The 24,692-nt window shown below is 40.0% G+C and overlaps 1 protein-coding gene and 1 pseudogene across 1 annotated transcript; both read left to right on the top strand.

Annotated features, from left to right (window-relative positions):
• The first annotated feature begins 11,007 nt into the window (after nt 1–11,007).
• Nucleotides 11,008–11,853, top strand: LOC135710322 (uncharacterized). The gene has a single exon (XM_065232842.1). It carries the CDS (start codon nt 11,008–11,010, stop codon nt 11,851–11,853), a length of 846 nt encoding a protein of 281 aa, XP_065088914.1.
• A 320-nt stretch (nt 11,854–12,173) lies between these two features.
• On the top strand, nt 12,174–22,148 carry LOC135710321 (uncharacterized; annotated as a pseudogene).
• Nucleotides 22,149–24,692: the final 2,544 nt, after the last annotated feature.

The raw sequence follows: 24,692 nt of genomic DNA, 5'->3' as shown, positions 1-24,692 counted from the left end.
GATTACTCCACAACCAAATAAGCTATTCATGATCTTAGAACGTCAATTTGAAGTATTTTTTTAATGAGCAATGAGAATTGGTTGTGCAAAATACCCCTCTCCCCCTCCCCCCGTCTATAACGTCAACTCAAAAAGACATGGATTAGACGATCACTATTTTTCCGGGAAATAAATTTAAGCAAACTACAATTATAAGTAAAAACAAAAGCCAAAATTTTCAAAACAATTGCTTAAGAAAATACATACATCCGATTATATTTATTTAATTAAATCTTGAACATAATGTTGTACAGCTATTTTCTAGGTTAGGTGTCGAATTCTATGTCTGTAAGTATACTTACTAATGTTAAAATCATATACATCAAACGTTTCATTAAACACACGACAGCACAAAGTCCACGGTTCGTTGAATCCATAGTTGGTCCGATGGGTAGGCTGCCACAGAAGCGTGTAACTACGTAGAACTCTTTGAGGAGCATTGATGTAGATTTGGCTCACAAGAGAGTTGCAATCCACGTCACCGTTAAGCAATCCAAACACGAAGAGTCGCTGAAGTAGTTTCCTCCTTGCTGCCAACGTGTCCAGGTCAATCAGCCTGCACCGTTCTTGGTAAGGCGGCAAATTTACCGAATCGTTCCAGGGCAGAACACGTAAAGCGTATCTTACGAAGTTTCGCTGAATGGCTTCGATTTTGTTAGCTTGTATAGCGTGAAAGGGTGCCCACACAACAACAGCATACTCTAGAAGACTGCGGACGAGAGCACAGTATAGTGATTTCAGCGCGTTGATGTCCTGGAATGCGTTTGTGTTTCGTTTCAAGAAACCTAATGTGGCGAATGCTTTAGCAGTTATCATGGAGATGTGCTCATTGAATCTGACTTTAGAGTCGATGGTAACACCCAAATCCTTAACTAAAGAAACGAAGAGCAAACAACTGAGTCCTATCCTATAGTCATGTCGTAAGGGCTCGCGTGAACGGCTAAAAGATATTGCGCAGCATTTTGTGACATTAACCTGCATACCGTTCAATGTACACCAGCGCAAAAGGGAATCAATATCCTTCTAGAGTGCGCAACAGTCAAGTCTTGACTTAATTGTACGAAAGATCTTTAAGTCATCGGCGAACATAAGTTTCGAAGAACACAGTCGACTACACAGATCGTTCACGAACAGGATGAAAATTAAAGGCCCCAAATGGCTACCTTTGGGAACACCAGAGGGTATCTCGAAACTAGGCGAATTAACACCGTTAATGCTCACATAGGCTGAGCGGTCAGTTAAGTAGGACTGTAACCACTTCGTGGCCCAATTAGGTAATCCCATACACCTCATTTTGTCCACTGCAAGCACATGTGGAACCCTATTGAACGCCTTACTGAAGTCCACGTAGATCGCATCAACTTGTCGTCGTTTTTCAATGGAGTTGATAAGCGAGTTGACAAACACCATTAAGTTGGTTGTTGTAGAGTGTTTCCTCACGAAGCCGTGCTGATGTACGGTAATTATTGGCCTAACCGCTTGATATACGACCCCATATACGATCTTCTCCAGAGATTTTGGGAGGCAGCTTAGAATCGAAATTCCGCGATAATTTTCAACGTTGTGGATGTTTCCAGCTTTGTGAATAGGTGTGATGGACGCAACCTTCCACATTGTGGGGAAAACACCACTAACTAGCGAACGATTGAAGATAATCGACACAGGTGAAGCGAGAGATGCAGAAAATTTCTTAATGAACGATGGCGGCAAACAGTCTGGACCAGGGCCTTTAGAGGGATCTACAGATGAAAGAACTTTCATCACCTCTTCAACAGATACATCCAACTGCGGCAAATGCAAGTTGTAATGAGCTATGCTGCTCATCCAGTCATGACGATCATCCGGAGAATGAGCGGGAGGGGTAGTCGAAAAAACATCATTGAAGAATTTTGCGAAGAGATCAGAAGCTTCTTCCGCGGAGTAAGCACGAGCTTCTTTATAGGACACATCGAGTGGTATACCGCCATTCCGCCTAAGTTACTTCACGTAGGTCCAAAAAGACGATGGATCCCGCTTTGCCTCCGACTCAATGCGCAATACATATTCATGGAAAACTGTGTTCAACCGGCTGGTGTAGTGCTCCTCCATGTCGTGAAGTAATCGCCTGTTTTCCTCAGTCCGTTGTTTGAAAAAACGTTTCCTTGCTTTCCGTAACCTGTTTCGGAGGTTCCTAAGTTCCGTGGTCCACCATGGTTGATTGTAGTGAACACGGAGGCAATGTCGTCGAATAGGAGTATATTCGGGGATGATATCGAAAATGGCACCATAAAACCGGAAAACAGCATCGTCAACGTCACAATCAGTCATAAGCGTCGTCCAGTCTATCGAGCCTATCCGGGCATTGATAAGGGGTTCATTGCAGAAGTTGAAATCGTAATAACAGCGGTCCAGCCCAACGTCGTCAGTATTACGAAGGTAGTCAAATTTGATGATAAAAGATTTGTGATGAGCGTCGAGTTTTAAAATTCCACAGGGCGATTCGAAAAGTTCGATTCTGTCAGTATCACTAACGAAATATTATGTTGGTAAATTACCAGCAACTGACTGTAAAACATATCTGGTACCTCTATATATGCAATTAGATTAACATCCAAAGTCCATCCTTTTTCCATATTCTGCTCAAAAGAAACGTTCTGCCTCGCCCCATTCATAATAATAAGTATAATAGTCAAACATGCATAAAAAACATCAATTTTGCGAGGTTCTACGTCATACTGCGGTCGTTCCTAGGACACAACCCTTTAATTGTTTTTTATGATTAGATAGAAAATATATTTTTACTTGTAATTTTTTTTCAATAATATAGTGCTGTTGTTCCCACTTCGGTGCCAAGATTGAAAATAGTGGGCATGAGCGATCAGTTTTCCTCCGATGTCTTCATTGACTACTTAAAAAGTCAAAATGAAGACATCGCTATAAATGATGTTAAAGTAGTGAACATGTTTGAAAATCCACGCTTCACTTATAACAAGTTTAGTGTTGTAATTGAAGTCGATGTCGATACTTATAAATGTTTGTTATGTGCGAAAAAAGTAAATGTAGGGTTTGATCGGTGCTCGATAGTTCCCGCGATTAATGTGTTGAGATGCTTCAAATGTGGAGAATTTGGGCACAAGAGCATGGATTGCAAAAATTGTGATAGATGCTCTAGGTGCAGCCAACAACACAAAACGTCGGAGTGTACGTTAACTGTATTGAAATGTATTAATTGTTTGAAAACGAATAAAGAACGAAAAATGAACTTGGACGTCAACCATGCCGCATTTAGCTCGGAATGTTTGCTTTATAAAAGAATTTTTGATCAGAAGAAAAGCAGCTTGCGTTTCAATAAATAGCAGCCAAGTTCCAGGAATGTGAATCAATTCGATTTTTTATACTTGAATATTGCGGGGTTGTCAACAAACTACGTAGCATTACGTCAGATTGTTGAGGAAAAACGTCCTCTTTTAGTTTTCTTATCTGAAACTCATATTGTAGAAACTGAAGCTTTTGATCAGTATAGTATTCCGGGATATATTGTTGCTGCTTGTTTATCACATTTTAGACACACTGGCGGTGTTGCTATTTATGTCAAAGAATCAGTTCAATTCAACCTTCGTACCAACGAAGTTATTGATGGCAACTGGTTCTTGGGCATTACAGTTGTACGTGGCATGAAGATGGGTAATTATGGTGTTTTGTATCATTCTCCCAGTTCTAGTGACCAGCGTTTTGTTGAAGTTTTAGAGAACTGGTTTGAGACATTCCTTGATTCTAGTAAATTAAATATATTGGCTGGTGATTTTAATATTAATTGGCGTGATAACCATAATTCGAATCTTTTGAAGCGTTTAGCTGAGTTTTTTAATTTAAAGCAAACGGTAAATGAGTATACGCGTATTTCCAGGCACAGTAGAACTTTAATTGACCACGTTTATTCCAATTTTGATTCCATTTGTTCAGTTACGGATACTGATTTGAAAATAACCGATCATGAGACTTTAGTGATTAATGTCTTAGACCATGTTAACGATAACGATAATTTTGTAAAATTGAAGTGCTGGAGGAAATATTCGAAGCAAGCTGTTTCGAATCTTGTTGAGAGAAGCCTGGATTTTCCATTCGCGGCCGGTAACTTAGATGAATCTACAGCTGTTCTTAATAACGCTTTGAAAACGTGTACCAATCAACTAGTTGAGCAAAAGTTTGTTTCTTTGAAAAACTCGAACAGCTGGTACAATTTGGATCTTTTGCGTCTTAAACGGAAAAGGGACAAATTGTACAAAAAGTATTGTAGATCTAATAATGACAATCATTGGACTAGGTACACAATCACGCGTAATAAGTATTCACAATCGATAAAGAAAACTCGTTGTGAATATGTTCAAAGGAAGATTGATCAGCATCAAAACAACAGCAAAGAGTTATGGAAAATTTTGAAATCTTTATTAAAACCTAGTAATTGCAAACCGCGGTCCATAACTTTTAATGGCACATTAGAACAGTCAGAACAAGTAATTGCAGCTAAGTTTAATGATTATTTCGTAGAAAGCGTTTCATTGATTAATCAATCTATTGAATTGGTCGATGAACCTGACGAAATAAAACAGCCAGTTAATAGTAGTTGTAGATTTGAAGTTTTTCACCCAATCACATTAGATGAACTTAGAGTTATTTGTTTTTCATTAGGAAAATCGGCTGGAGTAGATAATGTTAATGCTAGAGTTATTCAAGATTGCTTTCATGTCATTGGCCACATCTTGCTGGACCTTATTAATGAATCATTACAAACTGGACATGTGCCACAAATTTGGAAGGAATCCTTAGTGATTCCTATTCAAAAAGTTGCTGGAACGATTAAAGCCGAAGAGTTTCGTCCCATCAACATGTTGCACACATTAGAGAAAATTTTAGAACTTGTTGTTAAAGGCCAGCTGTTGGAGTATTTAAATAGTAATAGTTTGTTGATACCAGAACAATCGGGATATCGGGAAGGTCATTCTTGTGAAACCGCGTTGAATTTGGTATTAGCGAAGTGGAAAAATAACTTGGAGTGTAAAGATACGATTGTTGCTGTTTTTTTGGATCTTAAACGCGCTTTTGAAACAATTTCTAGGCCCTTATTGTTAAGATCAATCAAGCGCTTTGGAATTACGAGTACTGCATATAAATGGTTTGAAAGCTATTTGTCTGACAGAACTCAACGGACTGTTTTTAATGATTCTGTTTCCAGTCCCGTGGGGAATACCCTTGGAGTGCCCCAGGGAAGTGTATTAGGGCCCCTGTTATTTATTATGTATATTAATGACTTGCGACGTGTTTTACGATTTTGCGACATTAATCTTTTTGCAGATGATACTGTGTTATTCATTGCAGCTAAGGATTTAGATGATGCCGTTTTACACTTGAATGAAGATTTGCGTTCTCTAAGTAGATGGTTGAAGTATAAACAGTTAAAATTGAATACAAGTAAAACTAAATTTATGGTAATTTCACGGAATCGAGTAAATGAGAACGTCTCTGTTGTAATTGATGATGAGACTATTGATCGCGTTCGGGAGATTAAATATCTTGGCGTGATTATTGATGACACACTTAAGTTCAACTCTCACATTGACAATGTCATCAAGAAAATTGCCAAGAAGTATGGAATTCTATGTCGACTGAAAAACGATTTAACTATTGCCAGTAAAATACAGCTATACAAATCAATCATCTCTCCTCATCTTGACTTTTGCCCTTCCATTTTATTTCTGGCCAATGCAACACAAATATCGAGATTACAGCGCTTGCAGAATAAAATAATGCGTTTGATTTTGAGATGTAATAGATTCACTTCCTCAACTTTGATGTTAGACGCCTTACAATGGTTGTCGGTGAAGCAAAGAATTGTATATTTGACTATGGTGTTCATTTTTAAAGTAGTTAACGGTTTGCTGCCTCGATATTTGTGTGATCGAATTGAAAGAGGAAGTGACTTTCATAGATATAATACTAGAAACGCGGTTGAAATAAGAACACCACATTTCTTGACTTGTGCTTCACAAAATTCATTATATTATAAAGGAATAAATGTTTTCAATTCGATGCCTAGACATATCAAACGTTTAGCAACACTTACAGAATTTAAAAGACACTGCATTTCACACGTTAAAACTGTCTTTTGAACAGTTATCCAGTGATTTTTTTTTATGAATTGACAAATTATGTATCTTGACGAAGTTATCTCTAACGAATTATTGTAGCACTGCAAAAACTATTTCTGTTCGCCACGAGGGTGATGATGGATTTTTAATATATGATTTTATAGTAGATTAATTAAAAAAAAAAAAAGTAGTCTACAAAGGTTTGAGCCTCGCGCGCGTATTACGGATATAGAGGACTGAATTTAACATTTGATAAAAAAAAAATGCAATTTGGAAGCTTATTTGGAAGATACTTTGAGTTAGTAGTAAGTTTTCTGGCAAATGTTGGGGGTTCGTGTGCATTCCTGACATTGCTGAAAATTATGATAGCATCAGATTGCGGGGTTACTAGTGTAATAGGATGCTTTGTTGATTGTTCATTAACTCTTGATTGCTTGTAATACTTATGAATATTTTTGGTGGACAAAAAGGCGAACTAAGAGGTGGACGCCTGAGCTTTTCCACATTTATATCGCTGTGAAGCAACTGTAAACTTGAGAGGGAATCTATATCTGTAACTGAAACCAGTTCGATTTTGTTTGCCAACCTGGTTAAAATGTCATATTCAATTATCTTAAAGATAAATCGTCCAGCTCAAACCTTTGTAGGGGTAAGAGGTGGGACCATCATCATCATCATCATCATGTTCTGAGGCATAACATCTCTGATCACGCCTTCCTTCGGAAGGGAAGTAAAGCCGTTGGTTCCCGGTTCATGAGTTGATGGGTCGATAAGTAGAGTCCAGGTGTGGGAGCTGTCTCTCTGGCGTCGGTAGCATTGGTGCTCAGCACGGAAAACAAGATCGACGGAAAACAAGATCGACGGAAAACAAATCTATGAAAAAAAAATAGGGAAGAAACTGATTCTATTGGATTTTTAATATTTTTTCCCAATGTTTTTAGAGAAATAAAAACGTGCCGAAAATATTTTTTTTTCAGGGCGGTAAACTTCCCCAGTATTTTAATCACCTTTATGACAAGTTCTGTTGCTTGGGTGTCCCTTATTCAGGTAATTGTCCCAAATTCGTGTAAATGGCTGAATTCCAGCTTCTTGCTCAATTAGGAGATTGTCTCGAATTACCCTCTCCATGGACATGGAGGTTGACGGTACTGAAGCAAAGGGTTATGTTTAATTTCTTTATATTTGCAACGATGATGATTTCCTATAGTGACACATATCACCTTTTTAATGCTTCAGTATACCTCAAATGATTAATTCTTGGTTGTTAATAGAACTTCCTTGATGCAATCGGCTGCTTCATGCAGACTGAGCAATTCTGATTATAGTATCAGATTTGTTCTGTATACAGAGGAACTGGGAGGGCTTATTAAAAACTTCTCACCAATAAAGTAATCATCTTCTTGTAAATTTTGCATATAATTTTATTAATATTTTATTTTATTCAAGCATATTATTTTTGTTACAGTCAATTTGCATTAGCATATGATACAAGAGATTTAATATTACTTGCTCGTTTTTGCGTAAAATAATCAATATTTATTTTACTTGTAATTACCTTTGAAAGTTTTTTTTTCAATTTTTTTTTGTGATCTGAAAATTTACCCAGTTTGGTTAGAAGTTTCGAAGCTAACGCATGTCCACAGGCCTAATAGAAAGATAGGCAGAAAAAGTGTATCATGAAGAATGGTTGCATGCAGGGTTGCTTCCACTCACTTGCTATAGATGAGTGATTTTCGGAGTTTTGAATTCGTTAGATGTTGTAATGGAGATTTGTGCTGTTGGATGCGAAAGGAGATTGGAGGACGGGTGTTTGACGCATAGAGCCTGTCAATTTCGCTTTCAGAGTGTCGCTGTCAGCGGTTTTATGATTCGTGAGCGCCCGCGATTCGTAGAATCGTTGATTGTGACTGCAAGTGGATTTGACGGGTTTTGTGTTTCGGACGCTTGTTTTTGGCCTCTTCTTGTGTCTAACATGTGCAGAGTATCATTATAACGTCTAATGGTTTTGAGATTCCTGGTGGCGTGAAATATATTTGTGAGTATTTTTTTTTTTTATTATTTTGTTGAACGGCTACGCAGTCTTTGTTTAATTGAACGAGTTTTTATTTACCCGACGTTTCGACACGGGGATTGTGTCTTCTTCAGGGGGAACTGTAATTTTATGTAACAATATACTATGTTTTTCTTACATATTTATGTCATGGTGACTTACAATAGTTTTTTCGTTTTTTGTCTTATGTTTTGTCTAACTTTAACTGTCCGGTCTCTAATGTATTGGTACATGCTGTAAATTGAGTATTTGTTTGTTACTTATTGTTGTTAGTAATTTAAAATAAATTTAAAACTCCTTACACGTCGGATACACTACACACTTATAAATAACTAATTTTACACGAGACGTAATCCATCTTTGACGTAAATTATGGAACGTAAACAAACATGTCATGTAAAATTAAGTGTTCTCAAACCGAAACATACGCAACTCGACGAAAAGTACGATTGATTGAATTTATTTTCTCGTTTCTTTCAACTGATTCTTATGTCATTTGGGCCGCTTGTATGTGTCGGTCTCAGGGCACGGAAATTTACATGACTTTTTGGTAGTGTGTATGCTATGAACTTGTAGTACTGGCAAATGGCGCAAAATTGTTTTTGGCAACCCCCTATTATGAAACCCATTTTGTTTGGTAGCCGAAATGCCCTATCTTAAAAACCTATCTCTCATTTGTGGTCGATTGCTCTCTTCTGGTTTTGTTGCGTTTATCTGTATTCTTAATATTGTGCAATACTGCTGCGTATGTCGTACTAAGTCTGTCTATGCCTGTTCGTTTGTTTACTGTGTAGTTGGTGTTAGTGATATGGCACATTTCAAGGAATGGAAGTGTTGATGATTTGTAGCTATGGTCTATAATTTGTGTATTATCTAGATTGAATCTGTGGTTAGTTTCTATACAATGTTGGATCAGGGCGGTAGTGGTTTCTATGAGTGTTGCTGTGACTGCTTCGGTAATGGTGTGGTTATCGTTCATCAGTTTTTCTAACTTGTTCTCATTTGTTCTGTGTCCTGCTAGTCTTCTGCGTAAATTATTTCTCGTCATCCCTATGTAGCTGCTATCACAATTATTGCACGGAATTTTATAAATTACATTGCTAATGTCCTCTTTACTTACAGGGTATTTAACTTTAGTGTGGAGATCGTTGATAGTGCGGTGCTGTTTTGTTGCGACTAATATGTTTGGGTAGTCCTTGGACAGGATTTTCGTAATGCGTTGGGAAAGTGCTGTTGTGAAATTTGTGAGAATATCTTTTTGAGATTTTAGCAGTTACGTTTTGTTTGTAGTTTATATTTTATTTATTTCATGTAATTATCGTAAATAATAGTTATTCAAAGCGCTGTGGATTATAAGATGCTCGATGACCCTCGAGGGATCGATTTTGCTTACTGAGCAGAAAATCATGGATTTAACCCCAAGCTCTTCTACAGCACAATAAATCGCCACCATCATTTGTATATTTGATATTGAACATTAACCTCGGATACTATTTGCATATCAAACGAAAACGTAGTCCTGTATTGTCGCGAAGCGTTAAAGGGCGAACACGAAATTATTGCGACACATTCAATAGGGCATAACTTTTTTACCATTGGGTAAGAATCAACCAAATTTTGCACACTTTCTCATTGATGTGTATTGTGTACATCAAACTCGAAGTCGTGTTTTTCGATTTAACGAAAATGGAGGTGAACCAACGCGAGTTGAGAGAACAAATTTTTTCCAAACACCTGGAAATGTTGAACATTTACCATTCAACCGTCTCCAGAGTGTTGAAGCGGTTCCAGGAGCGGTTGACGTTGGACCACGGCAAAGGAGCTGGAAGAAAACCGGGACCGGAGAACAAAAAGACGGAGGGAAAGGTGAAGCGGATGATTAAAGCAAATCCCAACGTCTCAAGCCGTGATTTGGCTAATAAGATCGGCATGTCGCAGAGCTACGTCCAGAATGCAAAGAAGATAGCTTGACTACATACATACAAGGTACAGAACTTCCCAAACCGCGATGAGCGGCAACAATCGCCGGCTAAAACTCGGGCACGGAAGCTCTACAAGAAGATGCTGACAAAATATGGCTGCTGTGTGATGGACGACGAAACGTGTATAAAAGCCGATTTTAAGCAAATTCCGGGGTTGGAGTTTTTCACCGGCAAGAGCAAGTTCGATGTGGACGACAAATTTAAGAAGAAGAAAATGTCGAAGTTCGCCTCCAAATATCTCATTTGGCAGGCCATCTGCTCTTGCGGACTGAGGAGTGAGCCTTTCGTGACAAAGGGCACAGTAAATGGCGAGATCTACAAATCTGAGTGCCTCGAGAAGCGCCTTTTGCCGTTCTTGCAGCAGCACGACGAAGCTCCGCTATTTTGGCCAGATTTAGCATCATGCCATGCCACTGGCAACTCTGCGTTTGTCTACAAGTATCGTTCTCAGCCGACTGTGATTCAACACTCAATTTACGTTGTTTTTGTGTTCTAAAATTCGTCTAATTAGTTCCGTATAGTAGATTATCATTCAAAGCGTGTACTAAGCAAATCGGATTTGTGTTCTAGTGCTTTTTATCGCGTCTATTTCGTGTTTTATCTTTGCTGTGGTGTTGTGTTGCTGCTGGTGGTTAAACAAAACATACCTACCTACCTTCCCGCTCGTCTTCCCTTTACTGGCGCCATCTGACAGAAAAGTGATACACCTGTCTCCTTGCCTACCGTAAGGCGCATTACACAACGCACTCCCGTTTAAAAGATTCTGGACAACCGAATAGTCGCATACATTCTTCGTCACACAAGCCTGAAAATGAGTGCTGTCTGCCATGCCTGTGCCATCGAAGTGGTGGAAGCTCCCATTACTTGCAACGGATTTTGCAAAGCTGTGTTCCATCTCAAGTGTAGCGGCATTCCCACGGCTATCTCGGATGAATTGCCCAAAATTAAGCAGCTGTACTGGATGTGCAAATCGTGCTCTAAGTTGATGGATGACGTGCGCTTCCGAAGCTCAGTTCGGGGTGCTTACGAAGCTGGCCAGGAACATGTTCTCACCGCTCACAGCGAGATAGTTGAGAATATGAAATCGAGTATACTGTCGGAACTGAAAAATGAAATCCGTTCTAACTTTACCGCCCTAATTAACTCGAGTACACTCACTCCAACAACACGTCCGTCAGCTACAAAATCCATCAGAAGTCGTCGCCTGTTCCAAAACACCAATCAACATGCGAAGGACTTGATGTGTGGAACCGGAGGCTCGTTGTCACCATCGCTTGGAAAGCTCACCGCATCAGCTTCCGATGAAAAATTCTGGCTCTACATATCGCGTCTTGCACGTGATGTAACAGTCGACCAAGTTCGCCAATTGGCAATAAAGCGGATGGGCACGGATGATGTTGATGTCGTTCGACTAGTTGCCAAAGGGAAGAATGTTAACACCCTAACGTTCATTTCATTCAAAATTGGCCTAAACCCTGACCTCAAAGCTAAAGCCCTCTCAACTTCGACGTGGCCTAAGGGAATTCTCTTCCGGGAATTCAAGGACAGAAAGTCGTCCGGAAATTTTTGGAAGCCCCATCAAACGCCGACAGACAATCACTCTCCAAGCTCGCCATCGGGACGCAGCATCACGGATTCGAACACCATGACCGAATAAGAAGTGGACCACCACGACGCACTGCATATAGCAACTTGGAGACCTCTTCTCAGACCGGATCGGTCCTGCCTCTTGCCGCCTGCGCTCATCTTAGCCGTCGTGGTCCTGTATCTGGTTCTGTTGAAGAGGTTCTCCAACTTGCTTTTCAAGGCAAGTATTCAAATTTGTTAGAGCATTCACTTCCTGATGACTTCCGTTGTTCCAGCAAACATGTGACTGCTACGAAGGTCAGCCCGCCACTTATGTCAACATGTCAGCCCTCAGCTTATACGAACGACCACCATCAAACATCAGCAGGACGCACTTCTTCCCACGTTGAGATGAGCGCCCTTGAGGTCGTGGAGCCAACTGCAGCCTACGCTCTTCACGGTTGTCCTGTCTCTAGTGATGATGACGGGGTTTCCCAACCTCAACGTCCCGGTAAGGTAGCCCAAGCCCCCCGTTCGCTGCTGGGATACTACCAGAACGTCGGTGGCATCAACACCTCCATAGTAGACTATCAGCTTGCCTGTTCTGATGCCTGCTACGACTGGCATGCCTTCACCGAAACTTGGCTGAAAAGTAGCACAACCTCTCGGCAGATTTTTGACGACTCGTTTACCGTCTACCGTCAAGACCGTTCCCCGCTCAACAGCCATAAGCGTACTGGTGGAGGTGTTCTGCTAGCGGTTCGCTCCAGCTTGAAAAGTCACCAGCTGTATCCACCCAGCACATCTGAAATCGAGCAAGTGTGGGTGCAACTATCGTTCGAGGGCATGTGCATTTTCGTCTGTGTCGTTTACTTCCCTCCGGACCGCATCAACGATGATGAACTTATCGACAAACATCTTTGCGCGATTGATTGGGTCGTCTCACGTATGGACGCTAGAGACAATATTCTCATCCTCGGCGACTTCAATCTGCGTGAAATCAGCTGGCGAGTCGATTCGAATGGATTTTCGTACCCCGATTGCCGTTATTTGAATTTTGGACGAACAACCACATGTCTTCTGGATGGATACAGCACCGCTAACCTGCAGCAGATAAATGTAGTACCTAATAGCAACAACCGCATGTTAGACCTCGCATTTGTCAGTGAAGACCTCCGACCCAATTGCTCTGTAACACAAGCTCCTCATCCTCTAGTCAAAGACTGCATGCATCATCCAGCTCTACTGCTGTCTCTGAACAACTGCACTAATTGCCAGTTTCAGGATACTACCGAAGAGGTGCTTTTGGATTTCAACAAAGCAGATTTCGATGGCATGAATCTTTTCCTATCGAGTATAGACTGGAACACTACGTTTCGTGATTGTGACACCGATTTGGCGGCGTCGACCCTTTCGAACATCGTATTCTACGCTATTGACCAGTACGTGCCGACAAAGACCAACCCTGAGAAGGCTTTCCCAATCTGGAGCAACACACGCTTGAAACGTCTCAAAACGGCTAAAAGGCGTGCCTTAAGGAAGTTCATTCGACACCGAACCGCAAGAAACAGAGCACGCTACACCAAAGCAAACAAACGCTACAAGATCCTTAACAAACGCCTATTCAATTCTTATCAAGAGAGGTTGCAGCGAAGTCTCAAACTCAATCCTAAAAGCTTTTGGAAATACGTAGATGGCCAGCGGAAAGAAGTGGGACTTCCCTCCACTATGCGTAATGGTGACATAGAAGCTTCTGCCCTTGACGACATCGCTGACTTGTTTAGGAAACAATTTAGCGGAGTTTTTTGCAATGACCCAACTAGCCCGCAGGATATTGTTGATGCCGTGAGTAATGTGCCTGTACTTCCTCCGCTTGGTGAACTTCCTCCGATATCAAGTGACACGGTGCTTTCCGCTAGCAGACGATTGAAAAATACTACCGGAGTCGGCCCAGACGGTATCCCGTCTATAGTGCTGAATAAATGCATCCACTCTCTTTCAGCACCTCTCGCTACTGTGTTCAACCTCTCATTGGAATCAGGCGTGTTCCCGACTATTTGGAAGGAATCGTACGTGTTTCCTGTACATAAGAAAGGTTGTAAGCAAACAGTTTCAAACTACCGTGGCATAGCCGCTCTATGTGCAACCTCAAAACTCTTCGAGCTGATTGTTCTGGACTTCCTTTCACACGGCTGCTCGCACTACATCTCGGAAGATCAACACGGCTTTATGCCCAAGCGCTCTACTACCACAAACTTAACCACGTTCACTTCATTTCTTGCTCGCTCGATAGAGCGTGGCTGCCAAATTGACGCAATCTACATGGATTTGTCAGCAGCTTTTGACAAGATGAACCACGAAATCGCTCTGGCCAAGTATGATAAATTAGGCGCTGATGCTAGGCTACTCAAATGGCTACGTTCATATCTGATGGGGCGTAACATGCGTGTACGGCTCGGCAACCAGTTTTCAACTTCGTTTCCTGTTACATCCGGTGTACCGCAAGGAAGTCATCTGGGGCCATTTCTGTTTTTGTTGTTTATGAACGACGTCAACTCAGTTCTAAGGTGTCACAAGAAATCCTATGCAGACGACTTCAAGATTTATGCGATCATCGAGAAACTAGACGATGCCGAGTTCTTACAACATCAGTTCGAAACGTTTGCTGATTGGTGCAGAAGAAATCGTATGGTATTAAACACATCCAAGTGCTCAGTGATTTCCTTCACTCGCAAACGTTCACCGCTCATCCATAACTACAGCTTGTCCGGAGTGTCTCTAGCACGAGAATCCTTGGTTAAAGACCTGGGAGTGCTTTTGGACTCGAAGCTAACGTTTAACGCTCATCTGACATACATCATCTCGAAAGCATCTTCCCAGCTAGGCTTCATATTTCGCTTTGCCAAGCACTTCAAAGATGTATACTGCTTAAAGGCCTTGTACTGCAGCTTGGTGCGACCCATACTTGAATACTCCTCCGTTGTTTGGAGTCCATACTACCAAAATGGAATTCAACGCGTTGAGAAGATTCAACGGAAATTCATCCGTTATGCTCTACGACACCTTCCCTGGACTGACCGTCTGGATCTTCCTAGTTACGAGAGTCGTTGCAAACTCATTCATCTGGACCTACTCAGTGTTAGACGTGATGTTGCAAAAGCTTGCTTTGTCAGTGATCTGTTAACGTTTCTCATCGACTGCCCTTCGCTACTTACACAGCTAAACATAAACATTAGGAGACGTCAGCTACGTACTCACGCCTTTTTGTTCATCGATACTTCCAGGACAAATTATGGTTTGAATGAGCCAGTTCGTAGCATATGCCGTGTGTTCAATCATTGTCAACATGTATTTGACTTTAGTTTTTCACGTGCGTCCAATAGGCAGAATTTCTTGAGATTTATGTCACAGTAGCAATAGTGCGATAGTTCTAAGTTTTAATTGTCATTTGGGTATTTTAACCTGTTGACTGTAACAAACTACAAATAAATAAATAAATAAACATGCCACTATTCTAAAAGTGTCCTGGAGTGGTATGAGGCCAATTCTGTCCATTTTGTTCCAAAGGACATGAATCCGCCAAACTGTCCGGAGCTGCGCCCGGTGGAGCAGTACTGGGCAATAATGAAGCTAGAACTTCAGAAGAGCAAGAAGACAGTCAAAGACGAGAAGGACATGTTAAGAAAATGGAAAAAAAAAACTGAGAAACTGGTACCGGATGACACTGTAAAGACTTTGATGGAGGGCATCAAGCGAAAATGCGTTCAATTTTACACTCAAGGCTCCATCGATTAACTTTTCTTTTGATTTTTGAAGTAAATATATGTATAAAACTACCCTAAAATTTTGGTTTGATTCTAAACATTATAAGAAAATTGGCATGACATTTTTGGTGTCGCAATAACTTCGTGTTCGGCCTTTATGGTTCTGAGATGCTCGATGACCCTGGAGGGATCGTTTTTGTTTACTGAACAGAAAATCATGGGTTTAATCCCAAGCTCTCCATCATGACTATTAAAATTCATTATCACTAAACAAAATTAATATGTTCTTTCGATAGCCGGCTATCGAGAGATTAAATAAACAACAAATAAACAATACATACTTTCGGTTGCATCGCCAACTTGAGGTAAATCCTAACCGAATACCCTACCCAACCCTCCAACTCCGTAGCACTTATGAGGGTGTCGCTAAGTCGGTGGCCTCTCGTTAAGTAAGTACTACATCAACATTTCCTTCCTTATCCCTAGTTATGGTAAAGATGGACGTGGCCGGGAATAGCGACAGTCATGCTTCTGTTACACTTGTTTAGATTGGAACCAATGTTTACTTCTCAGCATTATTCCTGAAAGTAGTCTAACTGAGAATTTCAGAAGAGACGTGAGTGTCGCTAGTATCCAATCTACGAAGTATATCATAACAACGCTAACGCTAATTAGGAGATTGTATCGAATTAAGGCAATCGTCCCGACGAAGTCGTGTAAGTTGCTGAATTCCAGATTGTTGTTCATAATGGGTATTGTCCTGAATTCGGATAACATTCCCAAATTAGTGAGCATTGGAATTCAAGCTTGTTGTTCACTGCAGGCAATTATCCCGAATATGAAATTGCTGCATTAAGCTTTTTGTTCAATTCGCAAACGGCCCCGTAGTCAGCTTAATTCAATAATTTTGGGATTGGTTTTGGGAACTATCCCGAAATCGTGTATATTGAATGCATGCTTGCTCTATTCGGGCAATTGTCCCGATGAATTCATGCATGTTGTTCGATTCGGGCATTGTCCCAAACTCGTGAAAATTGATGTTCAATTCGGGCATCCTCCGTTATCCGCGTAATTGTCACGAATTCGGGTATTTTTCCCAGAATTCGTGATAATTGTTGTTTTCAAGCTTATCATTTAACTCGGACAATTGTCTCGAATTCATGTTAATTGCTGAATTCAAGTATGTTGTTCAATTCAGGCATGTTCAGAATTCGCGTAAATGGTTGAATCCAAGCTTGTTCAATTAGGGCATTGTTCAGAGTTCGGCCATTGTCACGAATTTATGTTAAGCGCTTGTTATTTATTTTGGGTACTGTCTCAAATTCGTGTAAATTGCTGAATTAAAGCTTGTGTTCAATTCGGGAATTTTCCAGAATTCATGTAAATTTCTAAATTCATGCTTGTTATTCAATTTGTGCATTGTTCCAAATTCGAGCAATTTTCCTGAATAAGTGTATATTGTTGAATGCATGCTAGTTGTTCAATTGTGGAATTTTCTCTAATTAAGGAAATCGTCTTGAATTCGTGTAACTTGCTGATTTCCATCATTATGGTTGATTGTTTTGATAGCTGACAACAGTCCCAAATGAATGTAAATTTATTATTTTGGGCTTGTTATTCAATTTGGGCAACTGACCCGAACTCATGTAAATTGCTCAAATTAAGCTTGTTGTTCAATGCGGGCAATATACACGATTTCAGGACAATGTCTCCAAATGAACATGCTTGAAATCAGTGATTGAAACAAAGTATGATTTTAGCATTATACACGATTTCGGGGCAATGTCCTGTAATGAACAAGCATGAATTCCAGCAATGATGATATGTTGATGATGATATGGAACTACCACTCACTGTAGCGAGACAACTGTCAGTAGACTGCTGACTTTTCTGACTGCTCGATTTGATCAAGTTTAATAATCTCTAATTGTAATCAACCTGCCATTGTATGAAGGGCCAAAAACGGTTTGGGTGAGTCCATGGGCAACATCGAATATAAATGAGAATATCCTTCCCACAACATGATCATACAATCGGCAAAAATCAGGCTCTAACAGGAGGATGCCCCAATTAGTGGGGAGAAGTACCCGCTCTCTTTTCACGAAATATTAAAGACAGAGAGCTGGCATTTCCACTCTACCCATAAATTTCGCCTCAATCGGGTGGACCCTCCCATACCCAGAATTTAGTGACTCATATAATATAATGCCAATGGTGAAAAAAGGGGACTTAGCTTAGCAAATCCATTCAAAATCTTCTTAGCGACAAAAAAAAACGATGATACTGTTATTTGACAAAGCAGCAAAACCCTGGTCCGAAACTTTTCTAAGTTCCAATCTCAAAACCTAGGCTCATAACTGTCAACAAGAAGAACCTTATACACTGAAGTCTTTTTTTACACGGTTTTTTTTACACGGTTTTTACACGTACCAGGCATCACGAAAAGGTGATCTACCAGAGCTACTGGGTAACTAGCTTGAATTCAGCACTATACCCAAATTCGGAACAGTGCCTGAATTGAACAACAAGCTTGAATGCAACACTATACACAATTTTGGGACTGATTTCCTGTATGACTGATCGCTTTGAAGCTCTAGATAAAAAAGCATATTATACTCATCATGCGACACAGTAGCCTGCCTCTCCTCATCGCATTGCATTTGTTCCTCTTCATTCCTTTTTTGATGTCGGACGTGGCCAGCCCCGCTATTGATCCTTAAATATTTGGTATCACTGAAAATTGTACAGTGAGACAGAATGGCCACTCCCAGTCAGTCAGTCAGTTGTTTCATTATGCAATTTCACTGGTTTGGAACAATTCCCGAGCAGGAGAAAATACCTTATGGATACTTCTAGGGCTTCTGTTGTCACAACTTGAATGCTTTTTCCGATTGAAAGTTGTTGGGTTTCATGCTTGAATTGAAAGTACCTGATGACGGCCAACTCCGACGGCAAACAGTTTCTGGGCAAATGCTTCCTCGCAATACCGGTGATGAGATCCGACTTGATCTTGGTTTTTGGTGACATGGTTTTCTTTTTTGGTTCTGCTTGCTACGGCAATCAAATGGAAACTAAAAAATTGCATGATTCCTCTCCGCTCATATATCTTCCTATTGAATTCTAGAAACTTCGAAACAAATGTTATCAAGTGATTTGCAACAAAGTAGGTGATTTGTTTTTATCGATTTCAATGATAGTTTGATTTGCTGGTGGACATTCTGCTAGTATTGAAATTCTGATCTTTTCTTTCCACAGTAAATCACGAATAACTTTTTAACGGTTAAAAATGAGGTTAAAATGTATGGAGCAAAGTTTTTGCTTATAAAATTTTCCATATTTTTGCTGCATTTGATTGATAATAGCGCTATGTTTGATACCCACTTTTGATGATTGAATGCAGTGATGTACAACAAAAAACATAATTTTAGATAATTTGAAAAATTGTAACTAACAAATTGGACACAGAACATGCCGGAGCAATTTTTTCTCTTATAGTTTTGACCCTTTGGAATCTGCAAAAAATATAAAAGAGTGAGATTTCACTGAAATTTAAAGAACTAAAAATATTTATTGGATAAAAGCTATGAAAAATGAACTTTTTTCGAAAATATCGTCGGGGCGACCTCTAAACAACATTTCCCAGAGTTGCCGCCATACAAAAGTTTGTTTGTAACACCCTTAGCTATCATTTGGAGGGTGAGCCCCCAGATTTCCAGACATAGTGCAATTTTGGGACACCCTAGTACATATGATGCAATTTTCGCTCCACAGTGTTCAAATGGTTTCAAATCGGGTCCTGATTAGCCTCCGAAAGTTGAAACTCATTTGATGACTTGCGGGAGACGAACCAGCCCAGGGCTGAAAGTCTCCTTAATAAAGATATATAAAAAAAAAAAAAAAAAATTGATGACTTGGCACAAACCATTTGAAGTTTATATGGAAATTACTATAGAAAATCAAAACTTTTTGTTCATTGTCTTCTAGCCTGTTTACATATTGTACTGTTAACAAATTTTATTGCTATTCTTATGGGAATTTTTATCAGCTACAACTTTGCACAAAATGATTTTTCAGCCAAACGTCAAATTAAATAGTTTAAGAGATTGATAACCTTATGGCAAGATTAAGCAACACTGTATTCTGCAGTGTGACATAGTAGCTCACGGTGCTCCTCTGACCGTTATTATAAAAAAATTAAATCCATCAAAAGTGAGTATACCAATCGATTCGTTAGATCATTCTGCATCTCTGAAACAAATTTTAAAAAAATCGTAGGGTCCTTTTAAAGGCGTAACTGCATAAATCTCACTAAAAACAGGGAAGTTCCATCACGTATTCTTATTTTACATGCACAAATCGCAACACTCGCTGTTTTGTTTAGAGAACACAAGTAGGCATTGACAAACGTTATTGACAAACGTGCCTTTTGTGAGTTGCAGCGCGCTTTGCTTTGCTTGAAATTTAATCATGGATTTCATATAAAAAAAAAACGTTAGACCGATCTCCAGTGCAATACGTCAAGTGATTAGGGATACTTAAGCGATATTGATGTTCACGAGTGGTTTTATCCGTCCTCAATATGTGCCAAGTGCCGGATTTATTGCAACCCTGTAAATGGAAATAGCAGAAAAGTGGTCCTACATAAATACAAGTTTAACTATTCTAATAGTACGAGTACAAATTCAAAGTGCACTTGTGAAGTTTGTGAGGCTGCCCAGCTAAGGTATGGTAAAAATCTACCGGGAACATTGCCTAGAAAGGAAAACCAACGTAATTCAAAACCGAGCAATTTAAACACTACTTAAGTCATACGCGAGGTCATGCGCATGTGTAATACATGTCTAACGGAAATCGGACGAGGGAAGAATCATGTTTGTACTGTCACTGAGCGTTCAGAAAATTTAGCAAGAATTCTGAAAGAAAATAATTCTCCACCAAAGGCATCAGAAGCAGCTGTGTCAAAGTTTCTAGCCGAAAAAGTCTCAACTTCTGGTAAAACAGCAACTGATGTATTTCAGAATGTAGCTTTAACGTTTTATTTGATTCATACAGGTTCTGAAAACATTCGGTTATCAAATCGTCGAGGAAAACCATCCGTATTTCTAAAAGCTAATTCTACTGTATCTTTGAAAGAACGGAAACGCATGCAGACGGAAGATATGTTCAAAGTGAAGACGGAGAATAACTTGAGCATGCGGAAGACTCTTGGTAATATTTTATTTAGGATTTGCCGAAGCTTTTGATTTGCTTATTGGTTAGTTGATTAACAGGCGTCATGAAAGGTTTAAAACGAGGTGGAGTAAGCTTTGAAACTGGCTTAAAAGGAAAGCTTTCCAAACTGAACTCACAGCTTGGAGATTTGTTTAGTATTGTAGAGCTAGGAGAAGTAGCCAAAGGTAAAACTCAAAAAGGTACATATTTTAAAGAAATCTAAATTGAAATGCTCTTTTCTAGCTGAAAACGTCCATCTTGGTCAATGCGCTGAAGTTCCAGTTATATTTTGTAATAATATACCTGAGTTGCTTCAACGAATCAAGAAAAGTAGACACGCCAGTGAGGAAGAACTTTTCATAAAGCTTGGTATCGACGGTGGAGGAGGATTTTTTAAGATCACTCTCTCTGTTGTATCCAAAACCCAAAATAATTCCACAGATTATTTTAAAGACAGCGGCGTGAAACGCCTCCATATTTTAGCATTGGCTTTAAATCTACCCGAAAAATATTAATGTATTTTTCTAATCTGGAATGGTCTTTTGAAGCTAAATCACTTGGAATCGATTATTGCTGGTGATTTAAAGATCATTAACGTGATTATTGGAATAATGGCACATTCATCTACCCACCCCTGTCCATATTGTGTAACAGAAAAATCAAACCTTGCATTGCAAAGTGGAGTGCCCCGAACGATTGGAAACATTCGGGAAAATTCCAATAAAGACCCATGTTCCAAAAATCGTAAAAAATATGCTAGCTGCATTAAACCCCTGCTGGTTTTCGGCCAAGACAGCACTCCTGTTTTGCTGGTATGCCCTCCGCCTCCACTTCACGTGACACTTGGGATCGTGAACATGGTTTTTCAAGCAGTGGAGAAACAAAGTCCAGACTGGGCAGATTTATGGATCGAAAAGGCTCATGTACGACATCAACAGCGAACATACGGTTTTACAGGATGAGCATGTCACAGTCTCCTTGATGCTGTCGATGTTCTCCGAGAAAACGAAGATTTGCTAAACTATGTTGATATAAGGTACAGTGGTTTTTCGATCAGCAGGTATAAAACTAATGACTGTTACTTTTTATAGGTCCTGAAACACTTTCAAAATGCGTACAAGAAATGCTTCTCATTCGAACTTGTACCCGGATTTGAAGAAGATATTAATAAGTTTGTCGAATACTGGGAAATGTTGCATCTACCAAAATCGTCCAAATACCATGTAATCCAGTTTCACGTGAAAGAGTTTTGTAACGCAACTCGACAAGGTTTGGGTTGGCACAACGAGCAGGCGTCCGAATCGGTTCACAGCGACTTTAGAAAAGATACAAGACCACGAAAACATCAAAGATATACAAATCTCAACTTCTGCGTGCTGTCGTTGACTACAATAGTGGTCATTTGTGTTAAACCACTTTGAGATTCATTTTTTTATATTTATGTTTATTAGTTTATAGTTAATTTAAGTTTATTAGTTTACAGTTAATTTGAATAAAACTTAAGCCTTAAACTAACGTACAAAACCCTTTTTAATTCCAAAAATTAGCATATATAAACATTCTGCAATTGACATTTCATGTCATGTTGCATGCAAAATAAGCATATGTGATGGCATTTCACTGTTTTTAGTGAGATTTATGCAGTTAGGCCATAAAAAGGGCGTAACTCGAAAATGCATCCGACGATTTTTTTTAAACTTGAGCACTGTGGAGCGAACATTTCAAATTTTGCATCAGTCTAATGTGCAGTCAGTCTAAGCTAAGCTATGCTTTAACTTATACCTAGGGTAAGACTTCCGTCAAATTAAAATCTTCCCCAAACACATGTATTCTACCTTTCCATATCTTTCCATATATCTTCCACGCATCATCGAACTCCCAGCCTACGATTTCGGCCACAACACACGTGTCTGTCACGGAATCATGTATTCCGTGAGCGGCCCCACAAAGTCATCGACGCATCGCGAACACCGCTACGGTGTTGGTGGACGTCGTGTGTGACACGTGACAACAACAATTGGCACAATTTGGGCTGTTTCCTCCTTTCCGTCCTCCTCCGGTAGCAGTTCTTGAATCTAGCGCGCGTAGGCCGCGTGCGGAACCCATTTCAACTCTCAACGGTATGTATGCCTCTTCTGGCTTTTTGTGACTGATAGTTATTATGGTTGTTTGGTTCATTTGATGCCTACGGCAAATAATGCGATTATGTGTTGCTATCATTCGCCACAGATAATTGTCAAAATATGGTGACTTTTGCGCTTTTGAACTTCACTGAGCCAGCGCTGACGACTGCAACGGTCGCGGACCACGACGACGACGACGACGACGACGACGGACGGTGGGAAAGTTGCTCTTTCTCTACGCCAGTCGAAACGGATGATGTTGGTTTGTGGCCGAAAGGAAGTGAGTCTAAAATAAACAACGATAATTTATTAACTCCCCGGTGATGGGCTGCGGTTCGGTCGCATCGAGTGAATGGATATGTTTACCGGGACACGTGACCACGCGACGACAACGACGACGACGACAGCGACGTGGGTGATGATAACCGTGATATTTTTCTCTCGCGGACGGTAGGCACTAGAATTTTTGGCTGACTCAAATTAGATCATTTCTCGTCCTTTGAAGTACATTGTAACTGGGAAAAATAATTTTATTCTTCATCTAATTGGAAAATATAGGATTTCTTCATTTGAAATAATTTTGATTCAAGGTTTCATCACCGTTGTCACTATCGCGGTGCCTAAATCTAACCTAAAAATTCACATGCCATCCGACAGTGCATGGTAATGGGCTTCATTACCTTTTGCCAGACAGTGTAAGGCACACGTGCGGCGAGTGGCAGCCATTCAGGTGGCAGTTTTTGACGCCATTCTTACTGCTGTGCTGTCAATTAACCAGGAAACCATGACGAAAAATAACACGTACAACACAAAATGTGTCATTTTGGTTTTCCTTCTTTCGAAGTCACGATAAACTATCCCGAGCGGAACAGGTGATAGGTACATATACAGATAACGAGCCACACGCAAACTTCATCCGTCTGTCCGCATCGGTTGTTCTGGTTCCGTTTTTATTAGGCGCCCTTGCATTTGAGAGCATAGGACTCGCTCCATGAGTCAACGAAGCAGAGTTAATTAATGTATGGCTACATAAACTAGTCTTCAAACTAGATACGCCGTGCGTTGTTTTGAATCTTCTCTTATCTCCTTGAAGGCACCGAGGCAGTAGCAGACACTAGTAAAAAGGTGCGCTTTTACGTTCCAGTAGCTAAAAGGTGTATGTCGAGGACTAGAAACGTTGATGGATTATCGATGGTCAATGATTTTCCAAGTCGCTCTTCGCGCTTGTCATATCTTAACGTTAAAGTTAATTACGGTTCAGGGATTATCTAAAAAAAAATATGTGTATTTCCTACTGGTATCTAGAAAGATAAGCTGCATCAATGACAGGTGAGTGGGTATGGAATGCAAAAATGATAGACAATTTCACCTAGGGTCTGGTGGGGCACAGTGTCACCTTAACGATTGAACGTTCTATATATGCCAAATGGTAGATATTTATAAAAGTTTGTTCACCGTACTGCAAGTTCATAACATTGGCTACATAAATCAGCAATCGTCGAAAGTGGTTGACTATTTTTACTTAACACCACTGAAGAATCCATCTTTTATCTCATATTTAGTCTCCAACAGGTAGATGCATGCTACGATGTGTGGTTTTAGGTAGCAGTCTTGAGTATCGGTTTCCCTGATCTCTATTAAGCAATGCTGATGGATTATGTTTAAATATTTCTAAACTTTCTGCTACGTCTAGTTTCCAAGGCGAAGATACACTCCGCAGGATATTAATGTTATCTTTTGTCAAATTGTGCCCGTTTGTAACGATATGTTCTGCAACCTTGGATTTAAATTCATAATGAAGTCCTTTATCAATCTCTTTGTTAGCCTTTTTA

Source organism: Ochlerotatus camptorhynchus, unplaced genomic scaffold (genome assembly GCF_037179485.1).
Source record: "Ochlerotatus camptorhynchus isolate MF236.1 unplaced genomic scaffold, CSIRO-AGI_Acam_v1.1 ptg000379l, whole genome shotgun sequence".
NCBI lineage: Eukaryota > Metazoa > Arthropoda > Insecta > Diptera > Culicidae > Ochlerotatus > Ochlerotatus camptorhynchus.
The sequence above is the reverse complement of the archived record's forward strand: the minus strand, read 5'-3'. Positions and strand labels throughout refer to the sequence as shown.

Excerpts from the sequence above, each read along its gene's own strand:
- LOC135710322 (XM_065232842.1), top strand. The coding sequence starts at position 11,008 with ATGAGTGCTGTCTGCCATGCCTGTGCCATCGAAGTGGTGGAAGCTCCC.